The following is an 18353-nucleotide window of genomic DNA, read 5'->3' on the forward strand; positions in this document are numbered from 1 at the left end:
ACGTCAGCACGCACACTGCCAGAGATACGCCCTCGGATTTGTTTGCTTTTTTTCGAGTCAGCTGATCGTTGACGTCTAAGGTTATTTCTGTGTTCGATGTAAAGCAATCAACATCGTAGCCACGACACCGAACTTACTGTAAGTTATAAGAAGGTACAAGTATTTAGTGATTATCTGGACTAAAGTACTTGTGAGAATTACAAATATCTAGCCAGCTAAATGGGATCGAAAGTCTTGACAGCATGCAAACATAGTCTATGTTGTGTGCCGTTTGTGGTCAGTTACAGTAACGTAGCTACAGTAGCTAGCTATTTCCTTGCATAATTAATGTTTTTTACAGTAGCGGTGCGTGGGTAAAATCACTGAGGAAGCCAGAAAAAAAGCCATTTTACAACCTATGTGTTGTGATAATTGTGTTGTTTTCTCTATAACCTGTTAAGTAATATGTTGCCACAGTGATATTTAGGCCTAAAGCCCGAGACAATAAGACAGTTGCAGAATAAATTCACCCAAACCTTTGTTTTATCACAAAACCGGATAGCAACCTCTGTTCGGTTTAGTCCACATAGCATATTGCATGTAATAGACAGTTACATGACCTCAAGCAAGTTATTGTTTCCGACATTTTCGGACCACTAAACAACTATTGATTTAGAACCACAGATATTTACCACAAATTGCAAAGAAAACAGGAGTTGCCTCCACTATTCCAACACCATTTCAATTTCAACATCATCAAATCACCTCTGCTTACTCTAATACAGTGACAACTAAAAGATACCAAAAACAATTTAGTCCAATCAACGTAAGCTAAATAATACGTTTTTTATTTATTTAACCTTTATTTAACTAGGCAAGTCAGTTAAGAACAAATTCTTATTTGCAATGACAGCCTACAAAAAGGCAAAAGGCCTCCTGCGGGGACGGGGGCTGGGATTCAAAATACAAAATAAAATAAAAATATAGGACAAAACACACATCACGACATGAGAGACACCACAACACTACATAAAGAGAGACCTAAGCCAACAACATCATGGCAGCAACACATAAAAACACAGCATGGTAGCAACACAACATGACAACAACATGGTAGCAACACAACATGGCAGCAGCACAACATGGTAGCAGCTGTTGTGATGTGACTCTCATTAATGTGATGACTGTTATTTATCGAATAATTACCTACTATGTTTAATTGTTACCAGATTAAATTAATCATCTAACAATTAACTCATTAKGACTTTGGGGCACCACGGGAGAAATTGTTTAACGAGTTACCATCTCCCGAATTACCTAAAGGATATATATATCGATAACAGTCACTTATTAATCATTACCTCATATCAGTCTCATTCTGAACATCACAGACTTCTTGAATCTGCACAAACCTGAGTCTTACTGATAATTTTGTACCACACAAATATATTTCATTATTTATTTACTAACAAACTAAATGATAACACAGGATACACACAGACACACACACACACAGTATAGGTTATTGATTAGAAACTTAATATGATGACAACAGGTACCTGGCGGACTAACACAATATGACAGTTGTTACAAAAGATAGAGAGTTAAAGAGAGAGAGAAAGAGAGACAACACTTAGATACTTTGGGGAACTACGCTCACAGTAACCCTAATACCTTGCCCTGAACTGCTGCCTCTTTGGGTAAGAAGTAATGCATGTATTTACGTGTTGAAGGTCTTTGTCGTGTATCTCTGTTGGACCCAGGCCTTCGTGAAAAGGGTTCGATTGGGCCTTCTCCTTCGGATGGGCCTTCTCCTTCGTTCTCAGGTGTAAGGCTCTGATTGTCCACAACAGGTCACAATGTCCTTCTTAGTTGTCTGTTTACTTGCACTTGTTCTGGAAGAGTGGTCTTCTGAAGACGGCTAATCAGCCGTGTCGATGATCCCGAGTGGTGATGAAAGCAGTGTAGTCGGCGATGATTTGAAAAGAGTAACCAGATGTTCATACTCAAATTCCCTTTCTTAGATACAGCTACTCAACCGTAACATTGACTGTTAGAGGCTACTTCGTCTTCTTCAACCTCATGTTGATTTTCATTGGTCGTGACCTAGCTGCAGCTTATGGTCCGTTTAGTCTGGTATGTTAATTCTTAACTCAATCTTTTACACCCTCTGGGTAAAAGGGACATTTTCATCATGATGACATGCTCACTGGGCTCCCTGAGGCATGGCTAGTTAAGAGGCAAAGTATTATAATTACTATGTTCTTATTAGAGAACTAAAATCACAATCCTATCATCACAAAAACATTCTCTTCATCCTTGATATTTTCTACACCACGTAAAGGATGTAAACCTGATATACACAGTGTAAAAGCTCCTCAAGTTACACATTTTTTGTTATAACGTGTTTATACCATTTTTAATGACATCACAAAATAGACATTTATTTTCCAAATTCCATCTTTCATCATTCCCAACATTCAGATGTTGAAATATATTGTCCCAGTGTTCCTTGTTGGATATTATGTTTGTGGCAAAATCTTCTGTAACAAAGAGACATTCCATTCACCCATACTAGAGACCAAAAGGAGTCGTCTGCTGCCTACAATTTATGATCGACGTGAGGTGTCATAAAACCCCCCACATCAATCCCTTCCCCCCTCTGCGGGTGAGAGGGCTCTGTAGACGCTGATCCACTGTAACCTGATCTTTGGATCCTCAAAGGAGAGTCATGACACAGCACAAACAATGGTACAAACATTATTGGGCACAGACAACACCACAAAGAGCAAGAAGGTAGAGACAGCAATACATCACTCAAAGCAGCCACAACTGTCAGTAAGAGTGTCCATGATTGAGTCTTTGAATGAACAGATGTAGATAAAACGGTCCAGTTTGAGTGTTTTTTGCAGCTCGTTCCAGTCCTTAGCTGCAGAGAACTGAAAAGAGGAGCGACCCAGGGATCTGTGTGCTTTGGGAACTGTTTATCAGAATGTGACTGGCAGAACGGGTGTTGTATGTTGGAGGATGAGGACTGCAGTAGGTATCTCAGATAGGGGGGACTGAGGCCTAAGAGGGTTTTATAAATAAGCATCAACCAGTGGGCCTTGAGACGGGTATACAGAGATGGCCAGTTTACAGAGTAGTATAGAGTGCAGTGATGTGTCCTATAAGGAGCATTGGTGGCAAATCTGATTGCCGAATGGTAAAGAACATCTAGCCGCTCGAGAGCACTCTTACCTGCCGATCTATAAATCACGTCTCCGTAGTCTAACATGGGTAGGATGGTCATCTGAATCAGGGTTAGTTTGGCAACTGGGGTGAAAGAGGAGCGATTACGATAGAGGAAACCAAGTCTAGATTTAACCTTAGCCTGCAGCTTTGATATGTGCTGAGAGGACAGTGTACCATCTAGCCATACTCCCAAGTACTTGTATGAGGTGACTACCTTAAGCTCTAAACCCTCAGAGGTAGCAATCACACCGGTGGGGAGAGGGGCATTCTTGCTACCAAACCACATGATCTTTGTTTTAGAGTTGTTCAGAACAAGGTTAAAGACAGAGAAAGCTTGTTGGATACTAAGAAAGCTTTGTTGCAGAGCGTTTAACACAAAATCCGGGGAGGGGCCAGCTGAGTATAAGACTGTATCATCTGCATATAAATGGATGAGAGAGCTTCCTACTGCTTGAGCTATGTTGTTGATGTAAATTGAGAAGAGCGTGGGACCTAGGATTGAGCCTTGGTGGTACTCCCTTGGTGACAGACAGTGGCTGAGACAGCAGATGTTCTGACTTTATACACTGCACTCTTTGAGAGAGGTAGTTAGCAAACCAGGCCAAAGACCCCTCAGAGTCACCAATACTCCTTAGCCGGCCCACAAGAATGGAATGGTCTAGCGTATCAAATGCTTTGGCCAAGTCAATAAAAATAGGAGCACAACATTGCTTAGAATCAAGGGCAATGGTGACATCATTGAGGACCTTTAAGGTTGCAGTGACACATCCAGAACCTAAGCGGAAACCAGATTGTGAGAGAGAATACTATAGACGTCAAGAAAGCCAGTCAGTGGATTTTTGACAAGTTTTTCCAACACTTTTGATAAACAGGGCAAAATAGAAATAGGCCTATAACAGTTAGGATCAGCTTGGTCTCCCCCTTTAAATAAAGGATGCCCGGTGGCTGCCTTACAAGCACTGGGAACCTCCCCAGAGAGGAGAGACAGGCTTTGCGATGATAGGGGCAGCAACCTTAAAGAAGAAAGTGTCTAAAYCATCTGGCCCAGATGTTTTTTGGGGGTCAAGTTTAAGGAGCTACTCTAGCACCTCGGACTCAGTGACCGCCTGCAGGGAGAAACTTTGTAGCGGGGCAGGGGAAAAAGATGGAGCAGCATCAGGGATAGTCACATTAGAAGGGGTGGGATGTGATGAAATGTTGAATGGTTCAAGGAGTCATGGCAGAGTCAAATAGGAATCCTGACTTAATGAAGTGATGATTAAAGAGCTCAGCCATGTGCTCCTTGTCAGTAACAACCACATCATCAACATTAAGGGACATGGGCAGCTGTGAGGAGGAGGGTTTATTCTCCAGGTCTTTAAACGTTTTCCAGAACTTTTTGCAGTTAGATCCACAGAGAGAGAACTGCTCCTTAAAGTAACTCACTTTGGCCTTCTTGATCGCCTGAGAGCACTTATTTCTAATTTGCCTGAACGAGAGCCAGTCAGCCTGAGTATGTGTGTGCCGAGCGATTTGCCAAGTAGAATTCTTGAGGTGGAGTAACTCTGACAGATCACGGTCGAACCAGGGACTGAACATATTTTTAATTATCGTTTTCTTTATGGGTGCGTATTTGTTAACGATACCACTGAAAATATAAAAAAAGATGGTACAGGTGTCTTCGACAGAGGGGATCATGGTGGCCGATAACACCCAGCAACAGTCAACAAAGAGTTATTTGAAAGTTTAATGCGTAAAACCAGCAAATCGAATTGTTTGGGGACAGACTTGGTGGAGACAACCGAGCACTGAAGGTGGCCTTGGTAAAGATTGCCACTCCCCCATCTTTGGAAGATCTGTCTTGCCGAAAAAGGTTATAACCAGAAAGGTTAACACCAGTGTTCAAAACCCTCTTTCTTAACCACGTCTCAGTAATAACCAACACATCTGGATTGGAGCTGTGAACCCAAACTTTCAATTGATCCATTTTATGTAATAACCTTCTAGTGTTAACATGCAGAAAACCCAGGCTTTTACGAGAGCAGAAATCCGTGAAGCAGATATCAGAGCAGAAACCAGAATTGGGGTTAGCAACAGTAAATGGGCCAGGGTATACATGCACAAGATCATATTGTAAAGCAATTTCATCAGGTAACATGAATACAAAGCTGGCGAGAGGTGGTTAGAATAGGATGGGTGGCCAAGAGTCTGTGTAACCAATAGAGAGTCAGAGTCCCGAGTTTGGGAACAAACATAGTCTGTCCCACGGTTGGGTAAACAAGAAGTTCATAGTCAACAAAGCACGCAGGAGTCATGAGGCAAATAGCATAAAGCACCAGAGAAAAATATAACGACTTGGGGCTAGCCATTGTAAGACTCAGAGTCACTCGCCCCAACAGTGTGAGTGACGGGGAATGGTCCTTTAAGACGTCCAAGTAAAGTTGTTCTGTGGCTGTTGTATTTTGGAGATTCTGAGGAGGATATCTTCTGATGTGATCAAAGCAACAATATTGTTTCTTATTGATGTAATTTACAGTTAAAAATAGAGATAAATCCAGGGGGTACTGTATTTTAATTACCTCTGCACCAATGGGGCGGGGGGGTGGTGCTGTGAAACTCTCCTGCCATTGTTAGGCTCAAGAGTTTCCACACCTCTCACTCCACACTTCTGTGCGAATTTCAGTCAGTTTCTTTCCTAGCAGCTTGGTAGCTTCGTAGCCTTATTTATTAAGCTTTATATAACAAAATTACCTAGCGATTGTCTTTTAATTTTTGGCTTCAGAAGTAAGTTCAGACTGAACATTACTCACCTAGTTTTCTGTTGGATGGTATTTCCATGTTCCGCTGTGTTTCTTATGCAGGTTTTGGTTTGTTAGAAGTTTTTTTTCTTCTTGATAATCCTTGGTAGTAATAGTCCATTCAGGTAATTTTGTTCAAAATTAAGGTTTTAGGTATGGAATTGTGATTTGGAATGAAGGTTTTGATGTTTTGATGTCCTAGTGAAAAAATTCAAGTATATTTACATTTATCCAACTCTAAATTCTATCTTTTTGCAGAAGAACTCAGGAGCCCATGCTCTCTGTGTCTGTTCGCTCTCTCTATATATATATTTAAGATGCGGCTGTCCATGGTTCTGATTTCTATGTGTGCGTTTGTGCAAGTAGAAAAATATGTTGACACCCTACTTGTAGAGAAACTCCAATGCCATCCTCCTCTCTTTCATGTTGACAAAACCGTCTATCACTCTGTCATACAGTACAGGCTTTTATTTCTTGTTGTCCTAGGCTACCTTGCTAAAATGGTTGTTTGCTAGCCTAACTTCCATTCATGGGCAACGTTAGCTCGTTAACATTACCCTTCAACATCTAGCTACATATTGAACTTCCATCCTTTCAGGCCAGGGACACAACAATGTATGAATTAATGGTTGGATCAGAGTCGCCGTTACAATCATTGGCCAGTAAGGAGAATTAAGTAAAACCACATGTCCAAATCCCTATCGCCATCCATGGCTAATTTAGGAAAGGGACAATTTTAGCTAGCCACCGGAGGACAACAACACAACATGATGCAACAATTCAAGTTGTTTCTGTCAATGACGTATGCGCTCAATGCGATTTGATAGGAGTGACACCAAAATCCAAGCTGGCTTCCCTTGACACTTTCTTTTGGTACGCCAAGAACATTCACAGTTGAGCTCGCTCAGTTTAGCTCAACGCTGATTGGCAAATTTTTTATACTTTTTTATCAAGGTAAGCCAAATGCACGCATGCTTCCCTTGCATTCCATTCAATGCTATGGGCGGCAACATTGTCATACTCATTTGGACCAGACAGCATCAGATAGATGGCCTACACATAAAGAGACAGAGGGGCACTGTTTTGGTCGCTCACATGCTTTCTCCGGTGAGATACATATGGAGCCAGATAGCTGCCAAAAGGTTGAACGTATGAATCGTTAGGATCGTAAGAAAATCCATACGTAAATTGTTAGGGTCGTAAGAAAAGCCATGCGTGAAACATGAAACGTAAATGTGAAATTTCATCTGTGAACATATAAACACCATGTTATGATTACGGACAAAACTTTTGTTCTTGAAAAAATGTTGTGTTGCAATTCTGATGTACAATAATACCTTTCAGAGTTTTGGCAATTTCATCTCACCAACAATAAAAACTTGTGAGGAGTACTATGTGAACAAGCATAACACAGTATAAAAAAACGGAAGTCAGGGAAACCGGAAAGAGGTATCCTGCATGTTTTCAAGTTAAAAGTCTCCATTCTATATTACTAATAATTCAATGTTTAATTTAGGCCTATCCACAAACTTGTAGGCATTGCAATTTAGGCTATCATTTTGGGTACTGGTGTCTTGCAGAATAATTGTAGAACTCTATTTGTATTTTATTACTGTTTTTATTATAGGCCTCCCCTTAAAAAGAGACCCCAGCTCACAGGCCTCTAAATATAGCCTTTAAATACATTTGAAACTAAATAGTTGAAGAAGCACATGCAGTGGCTAATAGGATAGTTGAAGAAGCACATGCAGTGGCTAATAGGACAGGGAAAACCAATCTGGCAATAAGAATAGGCTATTCATAGTCTTGACCATTTGGGACCCCTTGGCTTTTTAGCTCAGGACAGGTTATAGCCTAGACTTAATCAATATTTCTTTAATCTAGTTTATTGATATGGATATAGCCTCTGCGTGATGGGGTTGTGCAATGCAAATGGCTATAAGCCTACATACAGAGTGGAATTCGCAAATACAACAGTCAAAATGCCTTGTATAAGGCCTACAGTCCGTGCTCCCAAATACTGGAAAAAGTGTACATGATCACCTCAGTAGCCCCCACGCGGCTATAAAAAATAAATGATGCAATTATATGACTGTTAAATAACACACAACAGTATGGCATATTTAGATAGTGRAATAGGCCGAGCCTAAATCATATTTACTTTCTATTTTGCAGCTCAGGCGGTTATTCTAGACAAGGGTCTTCTGTGTCTTTATAATACAATTCTCACACAAGTCATTTGCTGAAGGCCCAAGCCTGTATTACGTCATCTACTGTTATAACGTCCTTATCGAATGCTGTTCTAAAACAAGCTCTAGACTTTTATTCTGGAAATGAAACCGGAAGCTGCAAATCAACTATAACATCTTGGCTAGAGTTGCTTGATTGACTAGCTATCTTTGACTAGTTACATTCGGTTCATGTCCTTTGCAGATGTCACATTCCTGACAAAAGTTTGTGCGTATAAAAAATATCTGTAACCGAGTAAAGGGAGACGTAAAGTAAGAATTGAACGTGTAAATGTTCATTCATAGTCGTAACATAGGGTTTGTACGTTTACAGATCTAATTTAACGGTTACGTTTTCTGTTTCACATATGGCTTTTCTTAGGATCCTAACAATTTACATATGGATTTTCTTACGATCCTAACGATACGTACGTTTAACCTTTTGGCAGCTATCTTGCTCCAGAGATACATTCAGCCTCTTGGGAATTGAAGAAAAATTCTGAAACAGAGAGACAAATGTCATTGAAAAATTATATATTTTCTTTTTTCCCCCTTCTTTTTTGGTGTAGCCTGGCTCCCCTTGGCATCCATGAATACACTCCACTGATTTTTTATAGACACCAGAACATAGTGAAATTAGATCAGTATCTAGTTTATTAGCCAATAGATTGTCTAATATTTTGTTAGCTAATGTCTTAGGAAAACAGGCCCCCTAAATATAACCCATAGATTTTGTTCTGACTTTACAGGGTCGAGATAAAAGCTCAGGAAATAGGAAACGTAAAGTTATTTACAAGCAGAAGGGAAATCAAAGCTGTGGAAAGGAAATAACGGTAACCATGGCTCCAACATTGGTAAGTAAAGTCCAATACAAATGTTGATTGTGTCCACTGTCTCTGTGTAGTCTGTTTTTATGCAAATATTTGCATTTTGTTTGTACAAAATAGTGTTTGCACGACGAAGAACTTAGTTTTGTTCCCAGATCTGAGCACTTTCCCTTTCAGAACGGCATACTTGGCAGTTGGTTGGCGGTTGCATACTTCAACAAGAGGGTGTCTAGCAACAACACCCCTGTATGTGGCAATACACAGATTTGCTAAATCATACTTATTATTTCTCCCTTGACAGTACGATGAGAAGCCAGAGCCAGGGGACCTGATAGAGATATTCAGAGGGAACTACCAGCACTGGACTTTGTACGTTGGTGACGGTTTTGTCATTCACCTGGCCCCACCCTGTGAGTTATACTATTGAGTATGATCAAATCTTTATTTTAGAAGATATAGTGCACTCAACAATTTAYATACAGTAGCCTACATACAGTGGCTTGCGAAAGTATTCACCCCCCTTGGAATTGTTTCTATTTTGTTGCCTTACAACCTGGAATTAAAATATATTTTTGGAGGGTTTGTATCATTTGATTTAAACAACATGCCTACCACTTTGAAGATGCAAAATATTTTTTATTTTGAAACAAACTAGAAATAAGACAAAAAAAACAGAACTTGAGCGTGCATAACTATTCACCCCCCTAAAGTCAATACTTTTGCCGATGAAAAACATCGGTGTTCTCGGGGTGATGAGAGGTGTTGGGTTTGTGCCAGACAAAGCGTTTTCCTTGATGGCCAAAAAGCTCAATTTTAGTCTCATCTTACCAGAGTACCTTCTTCCATATGTTTGGGGAGTATCCCGCATGCCTTTTGGCGAACACCAAACGTGTTTGCCTATTTTTTTCTTTAAGCAATGGCTTTTTTCTGGMCACTCTTCCGTAAAGCCCAGCTCTGTGGAGTGTACGGCTTAAAGTGGTCCTATGGACAGATACTCCAATCTCCGCTGTGGAGCTTTGCAGCTCCTTCAGGGTTATCTTTGGTCTCTTTGTTGTCTCTCTGATTAATGCCCTCCTTGCCTGGTATGTGAGTTTTGGTGGGCGGCCCTCTCTTGGCAGGTTTGTTTTGGTGCCATATTCTTTCAATTTTTTAATAATGGATTTAATGTTGCTCCGTGGGATGTTCAAAGTTTCTGATATTTTTTTTATAACCCAACTGATCTGTACTTGTCCACAACTTTGTCCCTGACCTGTTTGTAGAGCTCCTTGGTCTTCATAGTGCCGCTTGCTTGGTGGTGCCCTTTGCTTAAATCAAATCAAATCAAATGTATTTATATAGCCCTTCTTACATCAGCTGATATCTTCAAAGTGCTGTACAGAAACCAGCCTAAAACCCAAACAGCAAGCAATGGCAGGTGTAGAAGCACGATGGCTAGGAAAAACTCCCTAGAAAGTCCAAACCTAGGAAGAAACCTAGAGAGGAACCAGGCTATGAGGGGTGGCCAGTCCTCTTCTAGCTGTGCCGGGTGGAGATTATAACAGAACATGGCCAGATGTTCAAATGTTCATAAATGACCAGCATGGTCAAATAATAATAATCACAGTAGTTGTCGAGGGTGCAGTAAGTCAGCACTCGGAGTAAATGTCAGTTGGCTTTTTCATAGCCGATCATTAACAGTATCTCTAACAGCTCCTGCTGTCTCTAGAGAGTTGAAAACAGCAGGTCTGGGACAGGGTAGCAGTCCGGTGAACAGGTCAGGGTTCCATAGCCACGGCAGAACAGTTGAAACTGGAGCAGCAGCACGGCCAGGTGGACTGGGACAAGCAAGGAGTCATCATGCCAGTTCCATGAGGCATGGTCCTAGGGCTCAGGTCCTCCGAGAGAGAGAAAGAAAGAAAGAGAGAAAGAAAGAGAGAATTAGAGAGAGCATACTTAAATTCACACAGGACACCGGATAAGACAGGAGAAGTACTCCAGATATAACAGACTGATCCTAGCCCCCCGACACATAAACTACTGCAGCATAAATACTGGAGGCTGAGACAGGAGGGGTCAGGAGACACTGTGGCCCCATCTGATGGTGTTGCAGACTCTTGGACCTTTCAGAACAGGTGTATATATACTGAGATCATGTGACACTTGGATTGCACACAGGTGGACTTTATTTAACTAATTATGTGACTTCTGAAGGTAATTGGTTGCACCAGATCTTATTTAGGGGCTTCATAGCAAAGGGTGCGAATACATATGCACGCACCACTTTTCCGTTTTTTATTTTTCAGATTTTTTTTTAAACAAGTTATTTTTTAAATTTCACTTCACAATTTGGACTATTTTGTCTATGTCCATTACATGAAATCCAAATAAAAATCTATTTAAATTACAGGTTGTAATGAAGCAAAATAGGAAAAATGCCAAGGGGGCAAGAATACTTTTGCAAGGCACTGTAGATATAGAGTACAGACAATGGCTTCAGAAAGTACTTTTTCCACATTTTGTGGTTACAAAGTAGGATTAAAATTGATTTAATTATCATTTCCTTTCAAGGATCTACACAAAATACGCTAATATCAAAGTGGAATTAAAACGAATTTAAATAATGGAAAATAAAACACTAATATACTGTGCATTCGGAAAGTWTTCAGACCCCTTGACTTTTTCCACATTTTGTTACGTTACAGCCTTATTCCAAAACTGAGTAAATTGTTTTTTTTCCCTCATCAATCTACATACAATACCCCATAATGACAAAGCAAAAACAGGTTTTAATAAATGTTTGAAAATTGATAAAAAATACAAAACTGAAATATCACATTTACATAAGTATTCAGACCGTTTACGCAGTACTTTGTTGAAGCACCTTTGGCAGCGATTACAGCCTTGAGTCTTCTTGGGTATGATGCTAGATGCTTGTACTTGCTCCGTTCATCTTTCCTTCAATTATGACTAGTCTCCCAGTCCCCTGCCACCACCATGCTTCACCGTAGGGATGGTGCCAGGTTTCCTCCAGACGTGATGCTTGGCGTTCAGGCCAAAGAGTTCAATCTTGGTTTAATGAGACCAAAGAATCTTGTTTCTCATGTTTTGAGTCCTAGCGGGCTGTCATGTGCCTTTTACTGAGGAGTGGCTTCCGTCTGGCCACTTTACCATAAAGGCCTGATTGGTGGAGTGCTGCAGAGATGGTTGTCCTTCTGGGAGATTCTCCCATCTCCACAGAGGAACTCTGGAGCTCTCTCAGAGTGACCATCGGGTTCTTGGTCACCTCCCTAACCAAGTCCCTTCTCCCCCGATTGCTCAGTTTGGCCGGGCGGCCAGCTCTAGGAAGAGTCTTGGTGGTTCTAAACTTCTTTCATTTAAGAATGATGGAGGCCGCTATGTTCTTGGGGACCTTCAATGCTGCAGAAATTTGTTGGTACCCTTCCGAAGCTCTGTGCCTCAACATAATCCTGTCTCGGAGCTCTACTGACAATTCCTTCGACCTCATGACTTGGTTTTTGCTATGACAAGCACTGTCAACTGTGGGACCTTATATAGAGAGGTGTGTGCCTTTCTAAATCATTCCCAATCAATTGAATTTACCACAGGTGGACTCCAATCAAGTTGTTGAAACATCTCAAGGATGATCAATGGAAGCCGGATGCACCTGAGCTCAATTTCGAGTGTCATAGCAAAGGGTCTGAATACTTATGTAAATAAGGTATTTCAGTTTTTATTTTTATACATTTGCTAGCAATTCTAAAAACCTGTTTTTGCTTTGCTATTTTCGGGTATTGTGCGTAGATTGATGTGGACATTTTGTAATTTTAGAATAAGTCTGTAACGTAACAAAATGTGGAAAAAGTCAAGGGGCCTGAATACTTTCTGAATGCACTGTTTCTTGATTTGATCAAATCAAATTTATTTATATAGCCCTTTTTACATCAACTGATATCTCAAAGTGCTGTACAGAAACCCAGCCTAAAACCCCAAACGGCAAGCAATGCAGGTGTAGAAGCAGATAAGTATTCAATCCCCTGAGTCAATGTTAGAAACACATTTGGCAGCGTTTACAGCTGTGAGTCTTTCTGGGTAAGTCTCTAAGAGATATTGTACACTTGGATTGTACTATATTTGCTCATTATTCTTAAAAATAATCTTCAAGCTCAGTCAAGTTGGTTGTTGATTATTGCTAGACAGCTATTTTCAAGTCTTTCCATAGATTTTCAAGACGATTTAAGTCAAAACTGCTACTAGGCCACTCAGGAACATTCATAGTCGCCTTGGTAAGCAACTCCAGTGTATATTTGGCCCTGTGTTTTAGAATATTGTTCTGCTGAAAGGTGAAGAAAATAAACGTATTATGTGACTTGTTAAGCAAGTGATTACCCCTGAACTTATTTAGACTTGTCATAACAAAGGGGTTGAATACTTATTGACTGAAGACATTTCAGATTTTCATTTTTAATTCATTTGTAAAAATTTCAAAAAGCATCATTCCGCTTTGGCATTATGGGTTATTGTGTGTAGGCCAGTGACACAAAATCTCAATTTCTTCCATTTTAAATTCAGGCTGTAACGCAACAAAAATGTGGAAAATGTCAAGGGGAGTGAATACTTTCTGATAAAAACTAATGTGACAAAACTCAACTTTAAACTCATCTTTGGTACTGATGATATGTTTTATGACATGTTTTGTCTGTGCACCCCCTCCCTTGGAACTTTTCCCTCTCCTTCTCCCATGTCCCTTTGCTCCCCAGCCGAGGTCTCTGGAGCCAGTTCCAACAGCCTGATGTCTGTGCTTAGTGACAAGGCTAAGGTGAAGAAGGAAGAGATCTGGGACGTGGTGGGGCATGATCAGTGGTGCATCAACAACCAGCTGGATCAGGATTACCAGGTCAGTACCAGTAAGTACAGTATTGTTGCAACCCAAAATAGCACCCCATGGGGCCCTAGTCAAACATAGTGCACTATGTAGGGAATAAGCAGTGGTGTAAAGTACTTAAGTAAAAATACTTTAAAGTACTACTTAAGTATTTTGGGGGGGTATCTGTACTTTACTATTTATATTTTTGCCAACTTTTACTTTTACTTCACTACGTTCCTAAAAAAAATATGTACTTTTTACTCCCTACATTTTCCCTGACACCCAAAAGTACTCGTTACATTTTTACAGAAAAATGGTCCAGTTCACACACTTATCAAGAGAACATCCCTGGTCATCCCTACTGCCTCTGATCTGGCGGACTCACTAAACACAAATGCTTCATTTGTAAATGACGTCTGAGTGTTGGAGTGTGCCCTTGGCTCTCTGCCAATAAATTAATAAAAGAAAATGATTCTGTCTGGTTTATTTAATAGAAGGAATTTGAAATGGTTTATACTTTTACTTTTGATACTTAAGTACATTTTAGCAATTCCATTTACTTTTGATACTTAAGTATATTTAAAACCAAATACTTTTAGACTTTTACTCAAGTAGTATTTTACTGGGTGACTTTCAATTTTACTTGAGTCATTTTCTATTAAGGTATCTTTACTTTTACTCACGTATGACAATTGAGTACTTTTTCCACCGCTGGGAATAAGGTGCCAGCCTGTGTGATCCTATGTGGCTCAGTTGATAGAGCATGGTGCTTGCAATGCCAGAATAGTGTTTTGATTCCCGCTGGGGCCACCCAAATGAAAATGTATGCATGCACTAGTGTAAGTTCGCTTAAGATAAAAACGTCTGCTAAATGGCATAAATTGCTTTGCATAAAATAATCTGCTAAATGTCATGCATTATATTATTATAGGTCAGACCCATCTGTGAGATACTGAAGGAAGCCCAGGCCTATGTGGACCGGGAGCTGCCCTTCTGTGTCTTCAAGGGGAACTGTGAGCACTTTGTCACAGAGCTGAGATATGGGAAGGCTGAGTCTCGACAGGTAGGTACAATGGACTGGTGCTCATCAATAGGTGTACTGTGCTCAGCATAGAGTTATCTTGTGAGCCATAATGACATTCTCAAGCTATGAATGTGTGTCAAGAGAGTGTAGAGTAACTGGATTACTTGTTGTTATACATTCAAAGTAGCTATGACTATTTCTGAGTCAGTCATTCATTCAAATTAATGTTTTTTTCTGCCAGGTTCGGCAAGCTGTGGAAACAGTGGGAATGGCCGCAATGGTGGGCTTCGGAGTCCTTGCTGTTGCAGGTGTCGCGGCGGCCATCTTTGGAGGTGGAAGCAAAAAGAATAAAGGAGGAGAATATAAGTGAGCACCTGTATGATAGCTTCCTGAGCAGCCAATCACCAATAAGCCTGATAGAGATTAATTATTCAACTACAGTACTACTGCCCTCGTCACTTAAATAATTCTGTTGTTTTCAGAAGGGAGGTTTGAGTATTTCCCTACATCTTTTTTTTTGTACTTTTACAATTACACAGACGTGATTTGAAAGCACAAAGGAAACGAGGAACAGTGTCTTGTTATAATTCCGAGGTTTAAAGCCTTGGAGGTGTCATAGCCTTGCAGGCTGCTAGCTGATTTAACAAAAAAATTGTCAGTTACTTATAAGCTACTAAGTTTCCCTACTAAAGTTTCAACATATTTATGTAGACTGAGATCTGTTTATAATGGGATAAAATGGTATTCCACGGAAGTTCTGATATTTCTATCATGAAGTCAATTGTCTTTAGGACTCACAGAACTACTCCTGGTTAGGGTCGGAGTGGATACGTCCAGTGGGCTGTCTTGAGCCCCACCTGTTTAGCTAATAAAAAATAAAAATATATTTTAAAAATGTGTGCCTGTTTTGCATGTTATTATTWTTTTTTAAATCATTGAGTTAATAAAACGGAGGTGGTTCAGCCTAGCTCAGTGCTTTCTGTGGTGGTGGGGTAGCCAGCGGAAAATACGGAGCGTAGGGGTTGGTAATGTTCTCTAGTTGTGCCGTGATTGTCTCAGTGCTCTGTCACTCATGGGGACACTACGTCACTGCACAATCTACGGCTAGAGCTTGAAAATTCAAACCCCTTGGGTGCTGCCATAGAGTTACATTAGAAGTGCCCATCCAAGAAGGCTCAAGGTCATTGGCCACAGATAAAAATTATGGCAAATCACGTTATATCTACTGTAGCTTTGATTGGACTGATCATGACAACATCATACTTTAAAAATCTTAGCTAGCAGTCATCATCATGAATCAAGTCGACAATCTACTGGCAAATCCTTTTCAATCCTTGTCATATGAAGAGAAATTATAGATAAAACGTATCGGTGCTCATCGGTCATTGGGCATAAACATTACACAAAAAGTTGGAAATCACAAATTCAACAATGAGTGGTTTGGAAGGAATCAGTGGCTAACTGCAAGTGTTGCAAAGCAATCACTAGCCTGCTATTCAGTGGAGTGGGTGTGTGGTCCAAGTCTGGGTTTAAGGGTCTCTTTTCCAAGCTTAAAATAATAAACATTCAACACCATGGGCGAGAAAATTTGTAGTACATTGGCCATGCTCTCAATCCAGCATGACTTCTGCCACGTTCAAAACAACTGGAAACTCAGAACTGGGATATCTCAGACTTCAGTCAGTTCAAGAGAACTGGGAACTCTGAAAAAAACTAGCTCCGACTGGGAAAAGACGTTTTTAACGGTCATCCCACTTGTAATTCCAAGTCAGGAACTCTGGCCTCTTTCTAGAGCTCTGACCTGAAGACCACTGAAGTCATGATTCAACCTTGTTATTTTCCCCAGTTCCCAGTTGTCTTGAAAGCACCATAAATCCAGAGAATGCCAGACTTTGATGACAAAATTTTCCACAAGGACCGCCGTGCCACCTTCCTGTTCAAGTGAGCACAGCACAACAAGGTGAGTCAAAAAATGTATTGTATGCTGCTGCATAAATTATGAAATATGCCAGTGAGGTATGTATACCGTAGYTAAGAAAGTAATACTAAGTGTATGTTGTGTAGTAAGCTGTTAGTAGCCCATGTGCCTCACCTTAATAATTTGGTCCCTTTCCCCCTCATAACTTAGCCTACTGTTCTGACTTGGAGGTGTACATGTAGCCTATAGCCTGTTTTAGAGAAATATAATCATTGAATATTGTAAGAGCTTTCATTTTCTGCTTATATGCCCACTTTATTTATCCTACGGTTCTGACTTGGTGTACAGGGAGAATACTGTTAGAACGGCCCATGTTCTAAATTCTGTCGCTGTACATTTCAAAAGTGCAGAACAAATAGTTATATTGACTATGTCCATCCTAGCTCGCTCATTAATATTTTAATAGAAATTACGGATTGCCTCGTATCCGCTCGTCGTCCCCTTCTGCCATAGTTTGTACATCTCAATTGTCAGTAGAAACCACATTTGTTCAAGCAAGTCAGCCATATCAGCAAWWTTTTTTTAAAGGCAGTAAATGAGGCTGAATGAACTGCTTTGCTGCCAGACAAGGCTCCACTGATAACCAGGTGTAGCGGTGGTAAGGATTCACTCCATGGTGCTGAACAGAAAGCTCTGCTGTTGGGACAGCTTTATGTCGGCTTTAACAGTTTGTCACAGTGTTTATAGTGTTTAGTGTTGTGGCTTTGCTGGCATGCATCTAAAATATTTTGGGGGAGTTTGCCCCGCCACTGGATACATCTAATGCTCCTTATATCGCCTTGAAATGACTGACAGCATTATGAACAAAATCTTTATTCATGAGTATACTAGCAATTTCTAGATGTTGGATTGAAAATATTTCATCTTAACCGGTGTTTGATCCATAAACTTGTTTGCACATGAATTAAGTTGAAATATATTGATAATGAATAAACTGAACCTCGTCATTTTAGATTAGTTGATCTGGTCTTGACATGCTCTGTAAGTTTCTACATTTTTAATAAACATTATTTGGTCTCTAGGTTTGTGGTCTGATTAACATACTTCTCTTAGTAAACAGAAACACCTCTGTTGCCCCACAAGGAATTTTCCAGTGGATTTGGATGTTGGCAGAAGTAGGAATTGTTCTGAATATATATTTGTAAAACAGTTCACACCCTTTCGCATAACACTTTTTTTGTCATGGTTTTATTTTGGGAATTGTTCATTATACACAAGATTCCATCTCTATAAAACAACGCATCTGATTTCACTGGACTTACCTCCCTCGCCACCCACAACATATTTAAAAATCACAGAGCACAGTTCATCTGACCACCTAACCCCAGTAAACAATGCTGCCATCAAACAGAACCTTCTCTTTCCCTTGACCCACCCAACACTACCAATCTGACAAGATAGTTGATGGGCAGAATTATCTTGCACTATATGATTTGATTTTAAATAGCTAAGTGACTCCATAA

At 40.2% G+C, this 18353-nt stretch overlaps 1 protein-coding gene across 2 annotated transcripts; it reads left to right on the forward strand.

Moving 5' to 3' along the window:
- The first annotated feature begins 46 nt into the window (after positions 1-46).
- On the forward strand, positions 47-15809 carry LOC111967267 (phospholipase A and acyltransferase 4). 2 transcript variants are annotated; one of them, XM_023992161.2, is made up of 6 exons: positions 47-138; positions 8968-9072; positions 9347-9455; positions 13782-13918; positions 14820-14951; positions 15154-15809. In XM_023992161.2, exons 2-6 carry the CDS (start codon positions 9058-9060, stop codon positions 15280-15282), a joined length of 522 nt encoding a protein of 173 aa, XP_023847929.1. In that variant the 5' UTR covers positions 47-138; positions 8968-9057; the 3' UTR covers positions 15283-15809. The 2 variants fall into 2 exon arrangements, with proteins under 2 accessions (XP_023847929.1, XP_023847930.1); XM_023992162.2 differs by having other exon boundaries at positions 67-153.
- The last annotated feature ends 2544 nt before the right edge of the window (positions 15810-18353 follow it).

This window comes from Salvelinus sp. IW2-2015, linkage group LG8 (assembly GCF_002910315.2).
Source record: "Salvelinus sp. IW2-2015 linkage group LG8, ASM291031v2, whole genome shotgun sequence".
NCBI classification, from domain to species: Eukaryota; Metazoa; Chordata; class Actinopteri; order Salmoniformes; family Salmonidae; genus Salvelinus; species Salvelinus sp. IW2-2015.

Coding starts and splice junctions, on each gene's coding strand:
- LOC111967267 (XM_023992161.2), top strand. Junction 9,456..13,781: donor CATTCACCTGGCCCCACCCT/GTGAGTTATACT, acceptor TTTGCTCCCCAG/CCGAGGTCTCTGGAGCCAGT. Junction 14,952..15,153: donor GGAAGGCTGAGTCTCGACAG/GTAGGTACAATG, acceptor TTTTTCTGCCAG/GTTCGGCAAGCTGTGGAAAC.